The sequence below is a fragment of the Delphinapterus leucas genome, chromosome 18, assembly GCF_059928025.1.
Source record: "Delphinapterus leucas isolate spDelLeu-1000000601 "Yukka" chromosome 18, BTC_Dleu_Yukka2, whole genome shotgun sequence".
Taxonomy (NCBI): Eukaryota; Metazoa; Chordata; class Mammalia; order Artiodactyla; family Monodontidae; genus Delphinapterus; species Delphinapterus leucas.
The window spans coordinates 14575430-14601607 of record NC_143146.1 but is presented as its reverse complement, the minus strand read 5'-3'; the positions used below and the strand labels follow the sequence as shown (position 1 = coordinate 14601607).

The 26178-nt window shown below is 38.4% G+C and overlaps 1 protein-coding gene across 4 annotated transcripts in view; it reads left to right on the top strand.

Moving 5' to 3' along the window:
- The window catches only part of DNAJC3 (DnaJ heat shock protein family (Hsp40) member C3), an 87702-nt gene that overhangs the window by 23371 nt on the left and 38153 nt on the right, over positions 1-26178 (top strand). For all 4 annotated transcript variants that reach the window (XR_002645038.3, XR_016388647.1, XM_022576917.3 and 1 more), the window contains exons 3-4: positions 5343-5467; positions 7617-7691. Coding sequence is in view for 2 of the 4 variants with exons in the window: in XM_022576917.3 (XP_022432625.1) it covers positions 5343-5467; positions 7617-7691 (200 nt within the window). In the remaining 2 variants the exon portion in view is untranslated. The remainder of the gene's footprint in view (positions 1-5342; positions 5468-7616; positions 7692-26178) is intronic.

Sequence of the window (26178 nt, the reverse complement as noted above, 5' to 3'; positions counted from 1 at the left end):
GTTATTACTATTATTATTTTAGTCTCTGGTGGTGCTCAGTAAAAGTTTGAATGAATGAAGGGGAAGAGTTGGGTTCGCTGGGAGCAAGAATGAAAAGTTTTCTGTACCTTTGCAAGGGTGGTGTTCACCCCGCTGCCACCATTTACAGAATCATTCGTAATTGGCTTTCTGATGTTTTTCTCCAGATAGTAGTTGTATTTTCTTTATTAGGGCTAATTTTCTCACATTTGAATTGTTTGATAGTTTTAGGATTACACCTTAAATTCATTTCTCATATTCAAATTTTGAATAAACTAGTATAACAATTTGACATGTTTTCAAATGAAGTCTAGTGTTTGCAGATGTAGGCTTGCATATAATTTAAATAATGAACCGTATCATATTTGGATGGATAATAGGAAAAGTGATTATTTTCAAGGTTATCAAATCTTGTATTGTGAGAAACTAAGCATGAGTTTCTTTTTTTTTTTTTTTTAGCATGAGTTTCTTAAACCAATTCTTGTTCAGTTGCTACTTCCTGCATAATGATTTAGGAATGGACACTAGTTCTGGGAACTGATGGTGTTTTAAGATGAAGAGCCAGGGAAGGCTATTTTGATATTTGCCATTCAAGTGACCTTATACCACTAAGCACATTGATTCTTGATTCATAGGTTGAACCATTGACATCTGATTCCTTATTTTTATAGGTTCAGTGTTATAAATTGGGGTTCCAATCCCATTTCATATCTTAAAAATACCTAAAAACTGAATAGCAAAATAAGTGAAAGTGAGTGCCCCAGAAATACTTTATATAGACATTTGTTATGTATGTATAATCAAATACTTAATAAAAAGCTTGTCATACTTAATCTTTGGAGGTTTTTCTACATAGACTGAAATGGTCAGGTTTTTTCCAAATAGAAGTCCATTGCAATTTTTGCTGAAGGTGCCTTCTTGATAAAATGCCCGAAGCCAGCAATAAGCATTCTTCTTTTCTTGAAAGAGGGTCATACTGTATTCAAAATTAGCAACACCTGTTTTTGAAAATGCCATTGCTCATTTCATGGGGGAGATGATCTGAGTGTCCTGGTGAGGCACGTCTCTTTGAGAGCCATGTCTGTGCTGACTTCTCTGGGTCCCTAGTTTATTCCTGGCAGGTCTCAGTGTTGAGTGGATGTGGGACTGTCCCTTGTTGGAGTTATCAGGAATTTGTTTCCGTTTCCTTTCATTTGATTACAAGGTGCTATAGAGACACGAAAAATGAATTCACTCAAGGAATGTATTTTTTTCTAGAGTGAGGTAAGCATATAAATAATTGATATCAGGAGGTAGTGATAAGTGTTAGGTGCTGTGGGAGATGTATATTATAGAGTGTTATGGAAACCGAAGTAATGGAAGGTTTATTTTCACATGTGTAATCAGAAAAGTCATTTGACCTGTGCCTCAGAGATGGAGTAGGTTTTGGACATATGAAGATGTGTGGTGTAAACTCTAGGCCTTAAGTCATGTCGTTTCTAGTATTTCTTAGTCTTCGATTAGTGTAAATAAGTCATGGAGAACTTAACTTTTTTTTTTTCTTTTTAAAAATTTTTATTTTATATTGGAGTATAATTGATTAACAATGTTGTGTTAGTTTAAGGTGTACAGCAGGGTGATTCAGTTATAAATATACATGTATCTATTCGTTTTCAAATTCTTTTCCCGTTTAGGTTATTACAGAATATTGAGCAGAATTCCCTGTGCTATACAGTAGGTCCTTGTTGGTTATCTGCTTTAAATATAGCAGTGTGTACATGTCAATCCCAATCTATCCCTCCCCCTCCTCCCCCCTGGTAACCATAAGTTTGTTCTCTAAGACTATGAGTCTCTTTCTGTTTCATAAATAAGCTCATTTGTATTCTTTTTTTTTTTTTAGATTCTTCGTACAAGCAATATCATGTATTTGTCTTTCTCTCTCGGACTTAACTCCACTTAGTATGATAATCTCTAGGTCCATCCATCTTGCTGCAAATGGCATTATTTCATCCTTTTTAATGGCTGAGAAATATACCATTGTATATATGTACCACATCTTCTTCATCCATTCATCTGTCGATGGACATTTGGGTTGCTTCCACGTCTTGGCTATTGTAAACAGCACTGCAATGAACATTGGGGTGCATGTATCCTTTTGAACCATGTTTTTCTCCGGATACATGCCTAGGAGTGGGTAACCTTTTTTAAAATCCATGTTCATTGTGAAACATTTTGGAATATGTATATGAATTATATAAAGAAGAAAATCCAGTCTCTGCCCACGTAACTACTGTTGACCTGAAGTGAATTTCCTTCTGCTTTCAGACACAGTCACTGTAAGTTTCACTAATTCTTAGATGTCAGATCATTCTTATGGCCAGTTGTGCTGACCAAGTGCCATGTATTTTACATTTATTGCACATTCTAAATCAAATATGAACTGAACCAGAAATATTATATATCTGGCTAGTATGCTGTAAATATAGTTCCTCTGTTTCTTACTCTTTCTTCAAGCTAATTACAATTTTTGTGGGAAATAACCTGTATTTCCCACAGAGTCAGTAGCAAAGGCTACTGACTTTGCTCTTTTTTCCTTACCTTCCAAGGGAAGTTGATCAGGGAAGAAAGTTCAGTGATGCTTAGCTGGGAACATATATGGATTTTTTGTTTTTTGTTTTAGATTTAAGGAAAAGAAGTCTTATATTGTTAAAATGCCCAATTCTCTTATTTTTTCAAAAATAGTCCTGTTTATCCCCTGACTGCCTCATTCTTTTACTTTTTTTATTGTAGTAAAATATACATAACAAAATTTACCATTTTAACCATTTTTAAGCATGTAGCTCAGCGGCATTAAGTGCATTCACATCGTTGTGCAACTATTACCACCGTCCATCTCCAGAACTTTTTCATCATCTCAGACTGAAGCTCTATACCCATTAAACAATTGTTCCCCATTTCTGATCCCCGCCTCTTCTCGGTCCTTCCTTGGCAACCACCATTCTAATTTCTGTCTCTATAAATTTGACTACTCTAGGTACCTCATAGAAGTAGAATTGTACAATATTTGTCTTTTTGTGTCTGGCTTATTTCACTTAGGATGATGTCTTCAGGGTTCATCTGTAATGTAGCATTTATCAGAATTCCATCCCTTTTTTAAGGCTGAATAATATTCCATTGTATGTGTATACCACATTTTATTTATCTACTCATCCACCGGTGGACATTTAGGCTGTTTCCACCTTTGGGCTATTGTGAATAATGTCACTGTGAATATGGGTGTACAGATATCAGCTTTCAGTTCTTTTTTTTTTAAAAGGTTATACTTCATTTATAGTTATAAAATATTGGCTATATTCCTCATATTGTACAATATATCCTTGTAACTTATACCTAATATTTTGTGCCTCTTAATCCCCTACCCTTATATTGCCCCTCCCCTTTTCCCTCCCACACACTGGTAACCACTAGCTTGTTCTCTATATCTGTGAGTCTGCTTCTTTTTTTTGTTATATTCACTAGTTTGTTGTATTTTTTAGATCCCACATATAAGTGATATCATACAGTATTTGTCGTTTTCCGTCTGACTTAGTTCACTTAGCATAATGCCCTCCAAGTCCATCCATGTTGCTATAAATGACAAAATTTCCTTCATTTTTATGAATGTCCCATTGTATATATATACAGGACATCCCATTGTATATATCCCATTGTATATATATACAGGACATCTTCTTTATCCATTAATCTGCTGATGGACACTTAGGTTGCTTCCATGTCTTGGCAGTCAGCTTTCATTTCTTTTGGATATGTGTACTCAGAAATAGAATTGGTGGTTCATAGGGTGATTCTGTGTTCAGTGTGTAAGGAGCCTCCATATTGTGTTTCACAGCAGCCACACCAGTTTACATTCCCTCCAGCAGTGCGCACGGGCTCCAGGTTCTCCACGCTCTTACTAATCCTCCCTCCCTCCCTCCCTCCCTCCCTCCCTCCCTTCCTCCCTTCCTCCCTTCCTCCCTTCCTCCCTCCTTCCTTCCTTCCTTTCTCCCATTCTCCTTCTTCTTTCCCTTTCTTTTCCTTTTCTTTTTCTTTCTTTCCTTTCCTTCTCCCTTTCTGTCTTCTTTTTCTCCCCTTTCTTATCCTAATGGGTGTGAAGTGGTATCTCAGTGTGGTTTTGATTTGCATTTTCCGAATGATTAGTGATGTTGAGCATCTTTTCATGTGCTTATTGGCCATTTGTGTATCTTCTTTCATATATGGTTTTATAGCCTATTTTCTCTTCCTGCCTTATCTCCCCCCAGCAGTACTTCAGGTAGTTTTCAATGCCGTTAACAACTCCTTAAAATCATAATTTTGAGTGATTATATACTATCCTGCCATATAGGTTCCCATACTGTAATGTTTTACAAATGATAAGACCTTCAGGGACAGAACTTTTAGGGAATTTTAGTTGTAAATCTTATGGTAATGAATATCTGTGTGCATAAATATTTATTTTTTTAAGGTACATGACTGGATTTGGGCAAGATAATTTTTAAGAAAACAAAATACATATATATATATTGCTTTTTAGAAGGATTGTTTGGCAGCATGAGGTTTACTTCTAATTGAATTTACTCCTTCCCCCATTTTGTAGGTGCTGAGCAGAGTGGAGTTAGTTCAAGCACCTAACTCATCTGTCTGCTTTCCTTCCTTCAGATATTGTTAACGACTCTTGCCTTACTCTCTGGTCGCACTCTCTTTTCCATTCTCCTTTGTCCCATGGTCTGTACCTTTATTTCTTCACTGCCATTTTAGTTGGAGTTTGGGAGAGAGCAGTTGCACACTCCGTATATCAGTTTAAATGGAAGTCTGTAATTTTCTAAAATCCTGTGAGTAAGTGCAAAGTCCATATTCTCAATCGGAATTTCACTTAAGAAAATTTCAACAAAGACAACAGAATTGCAAACAGAATTGGATACTTATAAAAGTTAAGCGTTGAATATAGTTAATATTCTAGACCAAAGGTAGGCAAACTTTTTCCCTAAGGGACCAGATAATAAATGTTTTAGGCTTTGCAGCCATGTAGTGTCTGTTGCATATTTTTCTATTTTTTTGACAACTCTTTAAAAATGTAAAAATATTAACTTGAAGTCTGTGGGTTGTTTTGGGCTCAGAGGCTACAGTTTGCTGAGCCCCTGTTCTGGATTTATTTGCAGTGATCTTGCTAGGCAAAATGACCCAGTATTGATGAAGAAATTCTTTTCTTAATGCCTTTGCTAGTAGAATTGCAAACTCTAATACTGTTCAGATGACTTGGTTTTTTGAATAAAGTACTGAGAGTTAATATTTGTTATTTTAATTTTCAGATGGTGACCCTGATAACTATATCGCTTATTATCGGAGAGCTACTGTCTTCTTAGCTATGGGCAAATCAAAAGCAGCACTTCCTGATTTAACTAAAGTGATTGAATTGAAGATGGATTTCACTGCAGTAAGTTCATCTAAATTTTCTTTAAAGGAAAATTTAAGGAAACTCGGAAGAGGTGATTTGTTTCTTAAGGGGAGGACTGGCATGCTAGGCATAGCTGGAGGATGTAGAAAGCCACTCTGATGTAGTGGACCGGGCAACAAGAGAAACTCAGTCCCTGGAATCAAAGGCCTGTGTGAAGGAGGCACAGTGGAGTGGGTACATTAGGTGATTTTTAGAAGGTTGGTAGTGATGTTAGCCTTGTGGTTTAGAAGGATATCTGTGTGGAGGATGGAGTGTAGGGCAAGATGTGAGGCTGAGAAATGAGCTGATTAAGAGGCTGTTGAGCTACGAGGCTGTCAGGTGGCTGATGACAGTTTCAATTAAGGGTGTAGTGGGAAGAATAAAGAAGGGGCGTAGCTTAATTAAGCAGTGGTTTGTGATGAGAATACAGTGCTGAATTAGACAAGAGTCCTGCCCTGAACCAACACTCAAGCTTCAGAAGTGGAGGAATTTACGGTCTAATAGGATATCTTGACAATTGGCAGGTCACTGTAATAGCTTAAAATAATAGGACCCAATTATATTGCTTCAAAATAAATTTGGTAATTCACTTATTGTTTATGTCCTGCCATAATCCAGAAAGTATTCAAGATGATTGATTAGATATGGGTGAACATTTGGTTTGAAATATTACTATTATTTTAAGATGGAATTCACAAGTGTCAGATTTTTCTTTATTACTTTACCCAGCTAAGCATAACCTTCCACAGAGGTTAAGTACCTCATTTTCCTAGTATTATAGTACTTATTAGCTAGTTGAAGTGGCTTTAATCTTGCTTTTTATGTGTGTTGATGCATTTTATAGAGGATTAGGGAAATTTTTAAGTACTGTAAAAGTAATATATAAGTTTTAGTAGAATATTGGTGTGGTTTCTGTCTTATGGTAGACATTGATCTTCAGAGAGTTGGTATTCTTGGAAGAGATGGGATTATGCGCATTAGAAGAGGAATATCAGAGATGATTGATGGATGTTAAAAGGAAGAGGCATTGTTATTCTGGTTATAGTGGAGTAAATATGTGCATTAAGAGTTAATTTAAAAAAAACTATTTCCAGTGCTTTGATTGGTAAAGTCCCAAATTATAACAACTTTTATTATAGTGGTAAAAAGTTATCATGCTGACTTAAAGTACTTTTTAAGTGAGATAACTCACATACCATCAAATTCACCCTTTTTTTTTTTTAAAAGAATGTGACCATTTTTTAATATTTATTTATTTGGTTGCATCAGGTCTTAGTTGCGGCTCACCAGCTCCTTAGTTGGGGCACGTGGGCTTCTTAGTTGGGGCATGTGGGTTCCTTAGTTGCGGCAGGTGGGCTCCTTGGTTGCGGCAGGCATATGGGATCTAGTTCCCCGACCAGGGCTCGAACCTGGGCCCCCTGCATTGGGAGCGCGGAGTCTTGTCCACTGCGCCACCGGGGAAGTCCCCTCACCCTTTTTTAAAGTGTGCAATTCAGCAGTTTTTATTATATTCACAAGGTTCTGCAAACATCGTCATTATCTAGTTCCAGAGCGTTTTTATCATCCCCCACCCAAAGAAACCCTGTACCCATTAGGAGTCACCTCCCATTTCTGTCCTAGCCCCTGGCACCTTCTGTCTCTATGGATTTGTCTGACTTGGATATTTCATATAAACGAAATCATACAATATGTCGCCTTTTGTGTCTGACTTCTTTCACTTAGCATAATGTTTTCAAGTTTCATCCATATTGTAGTATGTGTCAGTAGTTCATTCCTTTTTATGGCTGAATGATATTCCATTGTATGGACTTATCACATTTGCTTATTGATTTATTAGTTGATGGGAGTTTGGTTTGTTTCTACTTTTTGGCTATTGCTATGAACATTTATGTCCAAGATTTTGTGAGGACACATGTTTTCATTTTTTTTTTTGATATAGTAAAATGTATATTTAAAGGAAGCATACTTTAACAAAATTTATACACATTCATTGGTTCCAGGAATTATTCTCAGAGTGTGAAGTCAAATGAGCATAGGAAAATTTAATGTTTCATTAATATTTCATTAGCTTATTTAGTTTTATTCTTTGTGTTTAAAGAAAATTTAGAAATTCATAGTACTCAGTATACTCTTTTTTTTGTTTTTCTAGGCAAGATTACAGAGAGGTCACTTGTTACTCAAACAAGGAAAACTTGACGAAGCAGAAGATGATTTTAAAAAAGTGGTAAGTTACGTTCAATTTGTTTATGGCTCTGTGAAGATATTTTGAGTGAACATACTGAACTTATTTTTCTATATTAAGGCATTTAATAATCATTTTATACCTGAAAGGGAAAATCATTTGATTTATGTGTGTAAGATCCATAGTTCCTGAATTAATATTTAGTGGCTGGCATCAAAGAATCATTTTAACAGATGGAAGGTAAAGTGTATGGAACAGATAAGTAATCCTAACTCAGTTTATATAGCTCATGTTCTGCCTTGTCCTCCATGAGAATCTAAAGATGTCAGCTGAGCTATTCTAAAAGTTGCCTGAGTGACTTGGGAAACCCTTTATTTGATTTGAAAGGAATAATGAAACAGATCTTAAAAGGAAATTTTGCAATCACCCACATGACTACTTTAAAAAGTATAAAGTGTTTTGGGTTTGTTGGGGGAAGTGTTACAGATTACATGTAATTGAAGGGGTTATATCCTGAAAAAGGATTTGAAGAGAGACAGCTAGCTAATGTCTTTATGCCCTCATGGGACTTGTTTTAAGACCTGCTTTTTTGTTCCACATGGATTTGATTCTGGAGTGGTCTAGAAAGGGTATGTCTATGTATATATATATATATATATATATATATATATATATATATGTATCTCCCATTGTTCATTATTTGCATTTTTGTAGTTTATCAAAATGCTTAGTTACCGTGATGATAACCACTATGAAAATAAAACTAAAATTTTTAATGTTTTCATAACCTTTGTCATAATATTCAGACAGGTGCAGACAAATCCAGAATACATTAGAAGTTAACTGTATTGAATCAGAAACTATCTCATGGTCTTAATAAAATTCAATGTCATTTTCTGTTTATCTAATCTACCTTGCTACGTGGGAACGTGTTAGAGAGGAGGCTGAAGGACAGGTGATGGGGAGGTAAAGTGCTGGAGTGACCTTTCCCTAGCCCCGGTCCTTTGTACCCAGCAAGTGTTGTGTAAAAATTTGTTAAATGGATGAGTGATAAAACATAAGAATGTATTTCCTTCTTTTAAACAAATACTTAAATCTATTACTTAGAATTCTTTTCCAGTTACAAAGGCTAGAGTAGCCTTTTAGAAATACCACAATTTAGAATAAAGCTTTATCACAAATTAGTCCTTACTGGGTATTGAATATATCCTTTTGGAAAAGTGTGGATATGTCTTGAGTTAATGTCTTTTCTGTCATCAATATTAAAACCTCTCGGAAATAAGAAGGGGACTTTCATGAAACTTTACACTTTTGATTGTCCTCTGAGAGTCGTGCTTCTGCTAGTGTGTTCTTAAAACCACCCTTGCTATTATTGTTGTAGGATTCTTCCATGAGAATGTGCATCTGTATTGAATGATATTTTCCTTTTAATTGAAATCTTTATTGAGATAATTGTAGATGCCCATGTAATTGTAATTAATAACACATAGAGGTCCTGTGTACCCTTTACTCACTACCCAGTTTCTCCCAATGATAACATCTTTTAAAACTATATTATGGCATTACAGCCAGGATATTGACATTGATATAATCTACCAGTCTATTCAGATTCCTCAGTCTTACTAATATTCATTTCTCTATATGTATTTAATTCTATACACTTTTTCCTGTATCCATCACCACAGTCAAGATACTGAACAGTCCTCTTGCCACAAGGATCCCTTCTGTTGCCCTTTTATAACCACACCCACTCCCCTCCCATACTGCTTCAGCCCCTCATTCATAACTCCTGGCAACCACTAATTTCTTACTTGTTTCTTAAATTTTGACGTTTGAAAAATGTTACATATGTGGTCTCAAATGTTACGTAACCTTTTGGAATTTTCTTATTCAGCATAATTCCCTGGAGATTCATGCAGACTGTTGCATTATATATCACTTAGCTATTTCTTTTAATTGCTGAGTATTGCATGGTATGTGTGTGATGCATTTTATTCATCTATTCATCAGTTGATAGACATTTGGGTTATTTCCTCTCCTTTCCTGGCAAGGACTCAGTGAATGAAAAGCCACGGACTCTGTTTACTACAGCCCTCCCAACTTTCTTTTCCCCTCTATAGAAGTGCTCTCCTTCCCTTGCTGTCTGGGGAGTTGCACATAGCTTGCCATGGTCGCAGACCCCAAACTGCAGTTCTTTGCTGATCCCGAATAAATACAACTTTGCTGGAGAAATATTTGGCAATCTATTTGTTTTAGGTCAACGTTTTGGGATCAGAGAACACTCCCAGTGGCTCCAGAGCTGGCAAGCAAACAGGTGCATTATCCATAAATGAGCTCATTGTTGCTCACTGCTTTTCTCACTGACCCTGGAATTTGAAGGTACATCTTTCTCATTGATCCCAGCTCATGCCCTCTTTGCATTTGAAGCTCTCCAGGCTTTATTTGGGATCTATTTTAAGGTTTCGTCTTACCGGTTAAGGCCTTGTTCTGTATGAGAGTACTCATTTGGCATTTTGATCTGATTTTCAGATCAGACTGTTTTATTGAAGCTGGCTAGCCTTCCGCGCATTCCTTCGGAGACAGGGGCTGTTTCTCCTGAACCAGTTTAGCGATCGGCCCATTGCTTTGGAATAGGGGCTGTTCTCTGGAAACTGGATGGAAAAAGCCTTTGGTCTGGCTCTTCCAACACCAAGCTACACCAAGCTATTTCCTTAGAATTGGCTGGTATTAGCTTGCAAGCTGTCTGAATTGAGCTGTTTGAGCTGTAAACTGTTTAAGCTGTTTGAAAATTGTTCCTTTACTCTAGGAAAAAAATCTCTGAGAAATGGGATCCCAATACACAAATATTTTGAGGGCCCCCTCATGTTTAAAAACTATGGTCCTTCCTCATGTGCATTTCTAACAAAATGGACCAACCTGACAAAAGACTGTTTAGAATACCAGTGGCCATTATGGAGAACTTTTGAAATCCAGAAATGAAAGGAATGCCTATTTCAGTTGGTATTTTGAGGCTTCCTAATGTTATCAGAAGCCTAAAATTGTTTCTCTGCAAAATAAGATTTTAAGATTAACTGAGGCACACAAATGATTAAAGAAAAGTAAACTGGCTCCTGAAGCCTTAGGCTCTTCTTCCTTGGCTTTGAGGATCTGTTTATTAATTTTTTACAGTATGCATCGTTTGCAGGCTATTCCTATGGAATGTAGGCACAGGTCTCAAACGTGTGTATATGTTCTGCATGGTGTAGAACATTTGTTGATATTTGCATTAGAAAGAGTGAGAAAACATGTGTATTTGCTTGTATATTGATAAAAGCCTTTGAAAAGATATGCAAGAAACTGATAATATCCGTTACCTCTTGGAGGAGAACTGTAAAGTGACCTTGGGAAGTTCTTACCTTCTGAGGACCTCATTTTCCTCATTGTGAAGCATAGAAATTGAAGAGATGACATGGTCCAGTCTTTATTGTTTGGTACCATAAAATGGTTTGAAAAGATAAATTTTATATTATGACTATATTTTATCTTTGCCAATTAAAGAATTCTTATATTTTATTTTTTGATGATCTGTGAATATAGATGATATATAATTTATTTTCTTTCTATGTTCTTAAGTGAGCTTTTTGTGGTATTTAAGAGAGTTTACCAGTCTATAAAGTCCATAAAGATTTCATCTTACTAATAACAATATACAGTCAGGTAGCTACATTCAGTTACAGATTTTACACCTTGGAATAGAAGTTTGAATATGCTTAATCTCTTTTTGGGCTACAATGAGAATTTCATATTCGTTAAGTGTACAGGTTACTCTGCTGCCAGAGGGTCTCCTGTAAACAGGGTTGCCTCAGGTCCATACTGGTTGTCGTAGTCCTGAAAAGGATCTTAGGTGGTTTAGTTTGTCTTCAAGCTATCAGTGACTCCTGTAACCAGTGCCTACGGTCATTTCTTAGTTCAGTGAGTGTTTTAGTGCATATTTGCACGTCAGAGTGGTAGGGTTAGAGGGTTGCTGACAAAGAAAACTAGTCTCTTAGGATAGCGTATGATAAGTACTGTGATTGAGCCTGTGGGAACATACCAGTAGGGTTACCTAATGGAGCTGGGAGTTGGGGGTCTGGGGTCAAAAAGGGCTTTCCTAAAGGAGGAAGAGCATGCATTTATGATCTCACAGTTCATGGGGTCAGGAATTTGGACAGGGTTAGTTGGGTCCTCTGCTCTAGCATCTCTCACAGGCTACAAAGTGCCAGATGGGGCTGTAGTGTTATCTGAAGGCTTAGTTGGTGAAGGAATTGCTTCCAAACTCACTTGGTTGTTGGCAGGATGAGTTTTTTTTTTTTTTTTTTAAGAGCATCAGCTTTATTGGTCATTTGTGCTTTGGAAATGTGTGTGAGTGGGAGTCCCCTGAGGAGGGGGCTGGGTCTCTGCCTGGTCACTGCTGGTTCCTCTTGAGCTGTTAGACTGACTTTGGTTTCTTCCAAGCTATTGACCAGAGGCTTCTCTCAATTCTTTCTTACCTGGGCCTCTCCATAAAGCATCTCACTACCTGGCAGGCTTGCATCATCAAAGTGAGCAAGTGAGAAGGCAAGAGATTACCAGCAAGAGAGAGAATGCCAGCAAGATGGAAGTCACAGTGTTTTGTACATAATCAGGGAAGTGACATCCTGTCACCTTTGTCATGTTCTGTTTGCTAAAAGGAGTTACCAGCTCTATCCCATACTCTAGGGGAGGGGATGACACAAAGGAATAAATTCCAGGGGGGGTGCATCTCAGAAGTCAAACAACCTGCTGTTTTCACTTGAGGTACCAAATTAGGGGTGTATTTAGATTAGAGTAGGGTAGATTAGAGGGCAACTTACCTCTTTCAAGTCCCCATCCCATAGTTATTACAGGGTTTTTGTTTTTTTATAACCATCTTTAAAATTGAAGTACAGTTAATTTACAAAATTATGTTAGTTTCAGGTGTGCAGCAAAGTGATTAAGTTATACATGTGTAAAATCTATTATTTTTCAGATTCTTTTCCATTATAAATTATTACAAGATATTGAATATAGTTCCCTGTGCTATACAGTAGGTCCTTGTTGTCTATCTGTTTTATGTATAGTAGTGTGTATATGTGAATACCAGACTCCTAATTTATCCCCCCCCTCCCACCGCTATCCCCTTTGGTAACCATAAGTTTGTTTTCTATGTCTGTGAGCCTATTTCTGTCTTCTAAATAATTCATTTGTATCATTTTTTCAGATTCCACATGTAAGTGGTATCATATGATACTTGTCTTTCTCTCTCTGACTTCACTTGGTATGATAACCTCTAGGTCCATCCACGTGGCTGCCGATGGCATTATTTCATTCTTTTTATGGCTGAGTAATATTCCATTGTGTGTGTGTGCGTGTGTGTGTGTATATCTGCACGCTACATTTTGTTTTTTTGTTTTATTTCACATTTTTATTGCAGTATAGTTGCTTTACAATGTTGTGTTTATACTGTACAGCAAAGTGGATCAGCTATACATATACATATATCCCCTCTTTTTTGGATTTCCATCCTATTTAGGTCAACACAGAGCACTTAGTACAATTCCCTGTGCTTTACAGTAGGTTCTCATTAGTTATCTATTTTATTTATTTATTTTTAATATCTTTATTGAAGTATAATTGCTTTACAATGGTTTGTTAGTTTCTGCTGAATAACAAAGTGAATCAGCTATACATATACATATATCCCCATATCTCCTCCCTCTTGCATCTCCCTCCTGCCCTCCCTATCCCACCCCTCTAGGTGGACACAAAGCACCGAGCTCTGCGGCTGCTTCCCATTAGCTATGTGTTTTACATTTGGTAGTGTATATATGTCCATGCCACTCTCTCTCTTTGTCCCAGCTTACCCTTCCCACTCCCTGTGTCCTCAAGTCCATTCTCTATGTTCTGTGTCTTTATTCCTGTCCTGCCCCTAGGTTCTTCAGAATATATATATATATTTTTAAGATTCCGTATATATGTGTTAGCATACGGTATTTGTTTTTCTCTTTCTGACTTACTTCACTCTGTATGACAGACAATAGGTCCATCCACCTCACTACAAATAACTCAATTTCCTTTCTTTTTATGGCCCAGTAATATTCCGTTGTGTATATGTGCCACATCTTCTTTATCCATTCATCTGTTGATGGACACTTATGTTGCTTCCATGACCTGGCTGTTGTAAATAGTACTGCAGTGAACATTGTGGTACATGACTCTTTTTGAATTACGGTTTTCTCAGGGTATATGCCCAGTGGTGGGATTGCTGGGTCGTATGGTAGTTCTATTTTTAGTCTTTTAAGGAACCTCCATACTGTTCTCCATAGTGGCTGTATCAATTTACATTCCCACCAGCAGTGCAAGAGGGTTCCCTTTTCTCCACACCCTCTCCAGCATTTATTGTTTGTAGATTTTTTGATGATGGCCATTCGGACCAGTGTGAGATGATATCTCATTGTAGTTTTGGTTTGCATTTCTCTAATGATTAATGATGCTGAGCATCCTTTCATGTGTTTGTTGGCAGTCTGTGTATCTTCTTTGCAGAAATGTCTATTTAGGTCTTCTGCCCATTTTTGGATTGGGTTGTTTGTTTTTTTGATATTGAGCTGCATGTGCTGCTTGTAAATTTTGGAAATTAATCCTTCGTCAGTTGCCTCATTTGGAAATATTTTCTCCCATTCTGAGGGTTGTCTTCTCATCTTGTTTATTGTTTCCTTTGCTGTGCAAAAGCTTTTAAGTTTCATTAGGTCCCATTTGTTTATTTTTGTTTTTATTTCCATTTCTCTAGGCGGTGGGTCAAAAAGCATCTTGCTGTGATTTATGTCATAGAGTGTTCTGGCTATGTTTTCCTCTAAGAGTTTTATAGTGTCTGGCCTTACATTTAGGTCTTTAATCCATTTTGAGTTTATTTTTGTGTTTGGTGTTAGGGAGTGTTCTAATTTCATTCTTTTACATGTAGCTGTCCAGTTTTCCCAGCACCACTTATTGAAGAGGCTGTCTTTTCTCCACTGTATATTCTTGCCTCCTTTATTAAAGATAAGGTGACCGTATGTTCGTGGGTTTATCTCTGGACTTTCTATCCTGTTCCATTGATCTCTATTTCTGTTTTTGTGCCAGTACCATACTGTCTTGATTACTGTAGCTTTGTAGTATAATCTGAAGTCTGGGAGCCTGATTCCTCCAGCTCCGTATTTCTTTCTCAAGATTGCTTTGGCTATTCGTGGTCTTTTGTGTTTACATACAGATTGTGAGATTTTCTGTTCTAGTTCTGTGAAAAATGCCATTGGTAGTTTGATAGGGATTGCATTGAGTCTGTAGATTGCTTTGGGTAGTTTAGTCATTTTCAGAATGTTGATTCTTCCAATCCAAGGACATGGTATATCTCTCCATCTATTTGTATCATCTTTAATTTACTTTATCAGTGTCTTATAATTTTCTGCATACAGGTCTTTTGTCTCCTTTTGTAACTTTATTCCTAGATATTTTATTTTTTTTGTTGCAGTGGTCAGTGGGAGTGTTTTCTTAATTTCACTTTCAGAGTTTTCATCATTAGTGTATAGGAATGCCAGAGATTTCTGAGCATTAATTTTGTATCCTGCTACTTTTACCAAATTCATTGATTAGCTCCAGTAGTTTTCTGGTAGCATCTTTAGGATTCTCTATGTATAAGTATTGTGTCATCTGCAAACAGTGACAGCTTTACATCTTCTTTTCCTTGGATTCCTTTTATTTCTTTTTCTTCTCTGATTGCTGTGGCTAAAACTTCCAAAACTATGTTGAATAATAGTGGTGAGAGTGGGAAACCTTGTCTTGTTCCTGATCTTAGTGGAAATGGTTTCAGTTTTTCACCATTGAGGACGATGTTGGCTGTGGGTTTGTCGTATATGGCCTTTGTTATGTTGAGGTAAGTTCCCTCTATGCCTACTTTCTGGAAGGTTTTTATCATAAATGGGTGTTGAATTTTGTTGATAGCTTTCTCTGCATCTATTGAGATGATCATATGTTTTTCTCCTTCAGTTTGTTAATATGGTGTATCACATTGCTTGATTTGCATATATTGAAGAATCCTTGCATTCCTGGGATAAACGCCACTTGATCATGGTGTATGATCCTCTTAATGTGCTGTTGGATTCTGCTTGCCAGTAGTTTGTTGAGGATTTTTGCATCTATGTTCATCAGTGATATTGGCCTGTAGTTTTCTTTCTTTGTGACATCTTTGTCTGGTTTTGGTATCAGGGTGATGGTGGCCTCATAGAATGAGTTTGGCCCCGTAGAATGAGTTTCTTGCCTATGTTTGGAAGAGTTTGAGAAGGATAGGTGTTAGCTTTTCTCTAAATGTTTGATAGAATTCGCCTGTGAAGCCATCTGGTCCTGGGCTTTTGTTTGTTTGAAGATTTTTAATCACAGTTTCAATTTCAGTGCTTGTGATTGGTCTGTTCATATTTTCTATTTCTTCCTGGTTCAGTCTCATAAGGTTGTGCATTTCTAAGAATTTGTCCTTCCAGGTTGTCCATTTTATTGGCATATGGTTGCTTGTAGTAATCTCTCATGATCCTTTGTATTTCTGCAGTGTCAGTTGTTACTTCTCCTTTTTCATTTCTAATTCTATTGATTTAACTCTTTTCCTTTTTTTTTCTTGATGAGTCTGGCTAATGGTTTATCAATTTTGTTTATCTTCTCAGAACCAGCTTTTAGTAGTATTGATCTTTGCTATCGTTTCCTTAGTTTCTTTTTCACTTAATTCTGACCTTATGTTTATGATTTCTTTCCTTCTGCTAACTTGGGGGGCTTTTTGTTCTTCTTTCTCTAACTGCTTTAGATGTAAGGTTAGGCTTTTTTATTTCAGATGTTTCTTGTTTTTTGAGACAGGATTGTATTGCTATAAACTTCCCTCTTAGAACTGCTTTTGCTGCATCCCATAGGTTTTGGGTCATCATGTTTTCATTGTCATTTGTTTCTAGGTATTTTTTGATTTCCTCTTTGATTTATTCAGTGATCTATTGGTTATTTAGTAGTGTATTGTTTAGCCTCCACGTGTTTGTATTTTTTACAGATTTTTTCCTGTAATTGATATCTAGTCTCATAGCGTTGTAGTCAGATAAGATACTTGATACGATTCAATTTTCTTAAATTTACCAAGGCTTGATTTGTGACCCAAGATATGATCTATCCTGGAGAATGTACCATGAGCACTTGAGAAGAAAGTATAATCTGCAGTTTTTGGATGGAATGTCCTATAAATATCAATTAAGTCCATCTTGTTTAATTTATCATTTAAGGCTTGTGTGTCCTTATATATTTTCATTTTGGATGATCTGTCCATTGATGAAAGTGGGGTGTTAGAAAGTTCCCTACTGTGATTGTGTTATTGTTGATTTCCTCCTTTATGGCTGTTAGCATGTGCTTTAATGTATTGAGGTGCTCCTATGTTGGTCGCATAAATATTTACAGTTGTTATATCTTCTTCTTGGATTGACCCCTTGGTCATTATGTAGTGTCCTTCTTTGTCTCTTGTAATAGTCTTTATTTTAAAGTCTATTTTGTCTGATATGAGAATTGCTACTCCAGCTTTCTTTTGATTTCCATGGAGTATCATTTTCCGTCCCCTCACTTTGTCTGTACGTGTCCCTAGGTCTGAAGTGGATCTCTTGTAGACAGCGTATGTATGGGTCTTATTTTTGTATCCATTCAGCCAGTCTGTGTGTTTTGGTTTGAGCATTTAATCCATTTACATTTAAGGTGCTTATCGATATGTATGTTCCTTGTACCATTTTCTTAATTGTTTTGGGTTTGTTATTGTAAGTCTTTTCCTTCTCTTGTGTTTCCTGCCTAGAGAAGTTCCTTTAGCATTTACTGTAGAGCTGGTTTGGTGGTGCTGAATTCTCTTAGCTTTTGCTTGTCTGTAAAGGTTTTAATTTCTCCGTCGAATCTGAATGAGATCCTTGCTGGGTAGAGTAATCTTGGTTGTAGGTTTTCCCCTTTCATCAGTTTAAATATGTCCTGCCACTCCCTTCTGGCTTCCAGAGTTTCTGCTGAAAGATCACCTGTTAACCTTATGGGGATTCCTGTGTATGATAATTGTTGCTTTTCTGTTGCTGCTTTTAATATTTTTTGTGTGTGTTTAATTTTTGATAGTTTGATTAATATGTGTCTTGGCATGTTTCTCCTTGGATTTATCCTGTATGGGACTCTCTGCGCTTCCTGGACTTGATTGACTATTTCCTTACCCATATTACGGAAGTTTTCAACTATAATCTCTTCACATGTTTTCTGAGTCCCTTTTTTTTCCCCTTCTTCTTCTGGGACCCCTGTAATTCGAATGTTGGTGTGTTTCTGTTGTCCCAGAGGTCTCTGAGTCTGTCCTCAATTCTTTTCATTCTTTTTTCTTTATTCTGCTCTGTGGTAGTTAATTCCACTATTTTATCTTCCAGGTCACTCATCCATTCTTCAGCCTCAGTTATTCTGTTGATTCCTTCTAGAGAATTTTTAGTTTCATTTATTGTGTTGTTCTTCATTGTTTGTTTGATCTTTAGTTCTTCTAGGTCCTTGTTAAACATTTCTTGTATTTTCTCCTTTCTATTTCCAAGATTTTGAATTATCTTTACTGTCATTACTCTGAATTCTTTTTCAGGTAGCCTGCCTATTTCTTCTTCATTTGTTTGGTCTGGTGGGTTTTTACCTTGTTCTTTCATCTGCTGTGTATTTCTCTGTCTGCTCATTTTGTTTTAACTTAATGTGTTTGGGGTTTCCTTTTTGCAGGCTGCAGGTTTGTAGTTCCTGTTGTTTTTGGTGTTTGCTCCCAGTGGGTAAGGTTGGTTCAGTGGGTTGTGTAGGCTTTCTGGTGGAAGAGAGTGGTGCCTGTGTTCTGGTGGATGAGGCTGGATCTTGTCTTTCTGGTGAGCAGGACCATGTCCAGTGGTGTGTTTTGGGGTGTCTGTGAACTTATGATTTTAGGCAGCCTCTCTGTTAATGGTTGGTTTGTGTTCCTGTCTTGCTAGTTGTTCGGCATAGGGTGTCCAGCACTGGAGCTTGCTGGTCGTTGAGTGGAGCTGGGTTTTAGCGTTGAGACGGAGATCTCTGGGAGAGCTTTCGCCGTTTGGTGTTACGTGGGGTTGGGAGGTCTCTTGGGGACCAGTGTCTTGAACTCAGCTCTCCCACCTCAGAGGCTCACGCCTGACACCTGGCCAGAGCACCAAGACCCTGTCAACCATACGGCTCAGAAGGAAAGGGAGAAAAAAGAAGAAAGGAAGAAAGAAAATATAAATAAAATAAAGGTATTAAAATAGAAAAAAATTAATAAAAATGAAAACATAAGAATGTAATAAAAAAAAAGAGAAAAAGAAGTGACCAACGAAACCAACAAATCTACCAAAGATAACAAGTGCTAAAAACTATACTAAAAAAAACCCAAACAACAACAACTAAAAATGGACAGTCAGAACCCTATGACAAATGGCAAAAGCAAAGCTATACAGAGAAAATCACACAAAGAAGCATACCCATACACACTCACAAAAAGGGAAAAAAGGGAAAAAAAAGTATATTAAAAAAAAGGAAGAGAGCAACCAAATCAATAAACATATCTACCAATGATAAGCTCTAAATACTAAATAAGATAAACATCAAACCAGAAACCAAATAGATTCAGAAAGCAAACCCCAAGTCTACAGGTGCTCCCAAAGTCCACCGCCTCAATTTTGGGATGATTTGTTGTTCATTCAGGTATTCCACAGGTGCAGGGTACGTCAAGTTGATTGTGGAGATTTATTCCACTGCTCCTGAGGCTCCATGGAGAAATTTCCCTTTCTCTTCTTTGTTGACACAGCTCCTGGGGTTCAGCTCTCTATTTGGCCCTGCCTCTGCGTGTAGATCGCCTGAGGGTGTTTGTTCCCCACCCAGACAGGATGGGGTTAAAATAGTGGTTGATTAGGGGGCTCTGGCTCACTCAGGCCAAGGGGGGCAGGGAGGGATACGGAATGCGGGGCGAGCCTGCAGCAACAGAGGCCAGAGTGACATTGCACCAGCCTGAGGCGCACCATGTGTTCTCCTGGGGAAGTTGTCCCTGGATCACAGGACCCTGGCAGTGGCGGGCCGCACAGGCTACCGAGACGGGAGGTGTGGATAGTGACCTGTGCTTCACACAGGCTTCTTGGTGGCGGCAGCAGCAGCCTTAGCATTTCATGCCTGTCTCTGGGGTCCATGCTGATAGCCGCAGCTCACGCCCGTCTCTGGAGCTCGTTTAGGTGGTGCTCTGAATCCGCTCTCCTTGTGCACCCTGAAACAGTGGTCTCTTGCCTGTTAGGCAGGTCCAGACTTTTTCCCGGACTCCCTCCCTGCTAGCTGTGGCACACTAGCCCCCTTCAGGCTGTGTTCATGCAGCCACCCCCAGTCCTCTCTCTGGGATCTGACCTCTGAAGCCCGAGCCTCAGCTCCCAGCCCCCGCCCGCCCCAGCAGGTGAGCAGACAAGCCTCTCAGGGTAGTGAGTGCTGGTTGGCACCAATCCTCTGTGCGGGAATCTCTCCGCTTTGCCCTCTGCACCCCTGTTGCTGTGCTCTCCTCTGTGGCTCCGAAGCTTCCCCCCGCCCTCCTCCCGTCTCCGCCACTGAAGGGGCTTCCTAGTGTGTGGAAACTTTTCCTCCACAGCCCCCTCCCAGAGGTGCAGTTCTTGTTCCTATTCTTTTGTCTCTTTTTTCTTTTTTCTTTTGCCCTACCCAGGTACGTGGGGAGTTTCTTGCCTTTTGGGAAGTCTGAGGTCTTCTGCCAGTGTTCAGTAGGTGTTCCGTAGGAGTTGTTCCACATGTAGGTATAGTTTTGATGTATTTGTGGGGAGGAAGGTGATCTCCACATCTTACTCCTCCGCCATATTGAAGGTGTCCCCTAGTTACCTGTTTTATACACAGTATCAATAGTGTATATATGTCAATCCCAATTTGCCAATTCACCCCCCCCTTCCCCCTTGGTATCCATACATTTGTTCTCTATATCTTTGTCTCTATTTCTGCTTTGTAAATAAGATCGTCTATACCAATTATTTCAGATTCCACATATATGCATTAATATATGATATTCATTTTTCTCTTTTTGACTTACTTCACTCTGTAAGACAGTCTCTAGGTCCTTCCACGTCTCTACAAATGACCCAATTTCAGTCCTTTTAATGGCTGAGTAATATTCTTGTGTGTGTGTGTGTGTGTGTGTGTGTGTATCTCCACACCACATCTTTTTTATCCATTCATCTGCTGAGGGACATTTAGGTTGCTTCCATTTCTTGGCTATTATAAATAGTGCTGCTATGGATATTTGGATGCATGTATCTTTTCGAGTAGAGTTTTCTCTGGGTATATGCCCAGGAGTGGGATTGCAGGATAATGTGATAACTCTGTTTTTAGTTTTTTAAGGAACCTCCGTACTGTTCTTCATAGTGGGCTGCACCAATTTGCATCCCCACCAACTTTGTAGGAGGATTCCTTTTTCTCCACACCCTCTCCAGCATTTATTATTTGTAGGCTTCTTAATGTTGACCATTCTGACTGGTGTGAAGTGATACCTTATTGTAGTTTTGGTTTGCATTTCTTTAATAATTAGTGATGTTGAGCATCCTTTCATGTGCCTGTTTAGCATCTCTATGTCTTCTTTGGAGAAATGTCTGTCTAGGTCTTCTGCCCATTTTTCATTGGGTTGTTTGGTTTTTTTGATATTAAGCTATATGAACTGTTTGTATATTTTAGAAATTAATACCTTGTCTGTAGCATCATTTGCAAAAATTTTCCTCCAGTCCACTGGTTGTCTTTTCATTTTGTTTGTGGTTTCCTTTGCTGTGCAAAAGCTTTTAAGTTTAATTGAGTTCCTTTTTTTTCTATTTATTTATTTTTTTTTTTTCGGTACGTGGGCCTCTCAGTGTTGTGGCCTCTCCCGTTGCCGAGCACAGGCTCCGGACGTGCAGGCTCAGCGGCCATGGCTTATGGGCCCAGCCGCTCCGCGGCATGTGGGATCTTCCCAGACCGGGGCACGAACCCATGTCCCCTGCATCGGCAGGCAGACCCTCAACCGCTGTGCCACCAGGGAAGCCCCTAATTGAGTTCCTTTTGTTTATTTTTGTTTTTATTACCATTACTCTGGGAGATGGATCCAAGAAGTATTGCTGGAATTTATGTCAAGGAGTGTTTTGCCTCCATTTTCCTCCAGGAGTTTTATAGTATCCGGTCTCACATTTAGGTCTTTAATCCATTTTGAGTTTATTTTTGTATTTAGTGTTAGGGAATGTTCTAATTTCAGTCTTTTACATGTAGCTGTCCAGTTTTCCCAGCACCACTTACTGAAGAGGCTGTCTTTTCTCCATTGTATATTCTTGCCTCCTTTGTTGTAGATTAATTGACCATAAGTGCATGCATGGGTTTATTTCTGGGCTTTCTATCTTGTTCCATTGATCTATATTTCTGTTTTTTTGTGCCAGTACCACACTGTTTTAATTACTCTAGTTTTTTAATATAGTCTGAAGTTAGGGAGTGTGATTCCCCCAGCTCTGTTCTCTCTCAAGATTGTTTTGGTTATTCGAGGTTTTTTGTGTTTCTATACAAATTAAAAAAATTTTTGTTCTAGTTCTGTGAAAAATGCCATTGGTAATTTGATAGGGGTTGCGTTGAATCTGTAGATTGCCTTGGGTTCTATGGTTGTTTTAACCATGTTAATTCTTCCAATCCAAGAACATGGTATATATTTCCATCTATGTCGTCTTCAGTTTCTTTCATTAACATCTTAGAGTTCTCAGAGTACAGGTCTGTTGCCTCTTTAGGTAGGGTTATTCCTAGATATTTTATTCTTTTTGATGCGATAGTTAATGGGATTGTTTCCTTAATTTCTGTTTCTGATATTTCATTGCTAGTATATAGAAATTCAACAGATTTATTTATATTAATCTTGTATCCAGTAACTTTACCAAATTCATTGATGAGCTCTAGTAGTTTTCTGGTAGCATCTGTAGGATTTTCTATGTATAGCCTCATGTCGTCTGCAAACAGTGACAGTTTTACTTCTTTTCCATTTTGGATTCCTTCTATTTGTTTTTCTTCTCTGATTGCTGTGGCTAGGACTTGAATAAAAGTGGTGAGAGTGGACATCCTTGTCTTGTTCCTGATCTGAGAGGAAATGCTTTCAGCTTTTCACCATTGCGTGTGATGTTGGCTGTGGGTTTGTCATGTGTGACCTTTATTATGTTGAGGTATGTTCCCTCGATGCCCACTTTCTGAAGAGTTTTTTTAATCACAAGTGGATGTTGAATTTTATCAGAAGTCTTTTCTGTATCTATTGAGATGATCATATAGTTTTTATTCTTTATCTTGTCGATGTGGTATATTGTGTTGATTTGCAGATGTTGAAAACTGCTTGCATCCCTGGAATAAACCCCACTTGATCATGGTGTATGAGCCTTTCAGTGTGTTGCTGGAATCAGTTTGCTAGCATTTTGTGGACGATTTTTGCATCTATGTTCATTATTATGATTTTTTCTCCAAAAGATAGTGACTATGGTTAATAAGAAATAAAGTACTGTTACAGATAGAGGTTTGGCTGAAAGAGTCAGAAATGTAAAGCACCAAAGAAAAGAAGGGATATCAAGAAACATGACAAAAGGAGGGAGGGAAATATCAGTAGGGTTCACTCTCCACGGGTAAGTATCCCAGGACATGAGAGGGCAGTTGGGAGGAGTCAGCAACCTTGGGATAAGAGTGAAAAGCTTCATCTCACTTAACCCTCTTTGAAACTCTCCTGAGTTATGTGCCCTTAGTTTGTTCCTCAGACTCCTTTCTTACCTCCCTGGAAGAATCTCCCCCTCTTCTCCTTTTCCCTCCCAACCCCAAAGAAGCCCAGATGACCAGAGCTCACTCCTTCTTTCCCATTCCCATTATTTGACCATGGAGTGAGGCTGAGCCCTCCATTCTCACCCTCAAGGTTTAGGGCCTTCCCCTCCCTCACCTTCCTACAAGAAAGATTGTGTTGAAGAGAATAGAGTGTAAAAGTTCGGGAGAGAAAAGATGCAAATTCCATCCAGAAGAGGCAGTCTCTAATACATTCTGTCCAAAAGGGGGCAGTAGTGTACATATAGGAAACAACTTACCCATATATATGCCCCCCTCTATGTCCACTGCAGCATTATTTACAATAGCCAAGATATGGAAACAACCTAAGTGTCCATTGATGGATGAACAAATAAAGAAGATGTAGGCGCTTCCCTGGTGGCGCAGTGGTTGAGAGTTCGCCTGCCGATGCAGGGGACACGGGTTTGTGCCCCAGTCTGGGAAGATCCCACATGCCACGGAGCGGCTAGGCCCATGAGCCATGGCCACTGAGCCTGCGCGTCCGGAGCCTGTGCTCCACAATGGGAGGGGCCACAACAGTGAGAGGCCTGTGTACTGCAAAAAAATAAAAAATAAATAAGATGTAGTATGTATATGCGGTGGAATACTATTCAGCTATAAAAAAGAAATCCTTCCATTTGTGACAATATGGATGGATCTTGAGTGTATTAGGCTAAGTAAAATAAATCAGATGGAGAAAGACATACTGTATGATTTCACTCATGTGGAATCTAAAAAGACAAACAAATGAACAAACAAAATGAAATTTATTCATAGTTGCAGAGAATAGATTAGTGGTTCCTGGAGGGGATGGGGGTTGGGAGTTGGATATAATGGGTGAAGGGGGTCAGCTGTATAATGATGAATGGTAACTAGACTTGTGGGAGTGATCACTTTGTAGTGTATACAGATGTTGAATTATAATGCTGGATACCTGACACATCATCGTCATCGTCATCGTCATCATCATCGTGGAAACAAGTTATCACTAAACATCTACTGTTACCCAGAGCAAAGTGACAGCACATATACGCTTATACTCCTTCCAGCGTGGTTTATTAAAAATATTCAAGACTACCCCGAGGATGCTAAAACAAAGACAGGTATTCCATAGCCCAAAGTAGCTTCCTTCAACTTGTAAATTCAGTCATGCAGGGAAAATCCTCCTCCATAGTGAGCTAAGGTTGCCATTTCCCAGTTACCTATGAATGCTTGGAGTCCTAGCCATTCCTTCAAAAGCCAAAGATTAAACAGACAGAAAAGAATACCTAAAATATCCAAAAAACAAAATGGAGAAATACAGTCCCTTCACCAAGAACTAATATTCCTAAGTTTTCTCATTCGGAGTATTCTCTTCTACCAGGTAGCTACTGGGGGTGTTTTTAAAACATGAGTCCACTGAAGGGGAAGCAGTGTGATCGGTCAACCGAAGGGGAGGTATTTCTAGAAATAACCTACTGGTGTCTGTACTTCACCCAAAACGGGAGCCCATTAACTACAATTCCCATCTTAGTAGGAATATTAGATTTCAGGAATTATCACATAGAAACTAATCTTAAAGAAAAATCTTTCCAAAAAATCAGTAGCTTTTTATTTATTTATTTATTTATTTATTTTTGCAGTACGTGGACCTCTCACTGTTGTGGCCTCTCCCGTTGCAGAGCACAGGCTCCGGACAAGCAGGCTCAGCGGCCATGACTCACAGGCGCAGCCGCTCCGCGGCATGTGGGATCTTCCTGGACCGGGGCATGAACCCGTGTCCCCTGCATTGGCAGGCAGACTCTCAACCACTGCGCCACCAGGGAAGCCCCAAATCAGTAGCTTTTTAATGTAGGCACCCAATTTTTCTGTGCCATTAGGCTTAAGATTTTTCCATCTGGAGGAAGAAATTGTTAAGAGTTGACTGTGCATATGAGGCCAACCTGGGGGCAGGAATGAAGTGCAAGCAGACACAAGGGATTTTATTGAGGTGGCAGAAATGGTCTAAAACTGTGATAATGGTTGCATACTTTGTAAGTTTATTAAAAATCATGAAATTGCACAGTCAAAATGAGTGAATTTTATGGTATATAAAGTATACCTTGATAAAGATGTTTAATAAAAGAGTCAATGTGTGAACCTCCTAAAATCATGTCGTAAGCCTTTTAAATAAGATATTACTCTCTTATTTTTCCCTGTAAAGTCTTCCTTTCTTATTATACCTCAAACCCTCTGGTATCAAATCTTTTTTATCTTATAACCTCTAAAAAACTGCCCTCTTCTTCAGTTTCCCTATGCTCTTCATTTTTGTGATAAAATTATTTTATACTTAAAAATAAATACTTAAGAAATATAATTAGAAGGCAAAACACATAAAACTCAAGTTTTTCTGCAGAGCTGTATGTAAGAAAGTGAGAAAGGTGCTTTCCTTCATTCTTCTCTACCTTTTCACATTCCTAAATATATTTGCTTCCTGGGAAGTTTTGGCGACCCAGCTGTTTTGACTCTAGCTCCACTGCTTGCTCTCGTGCACCATATTGGTGGGAATAAGGATGCCTTTGCTGCTGCTTCCCACAGTGATCAGCACCAGGGGACGAGTCATTGGAGAAGCCAGTTGTGCCAGTGTCTCCTTACCCCTTTCCCCCGATGAACTTGAGTGTTTGGAAGGGTCAGATCATTGTAT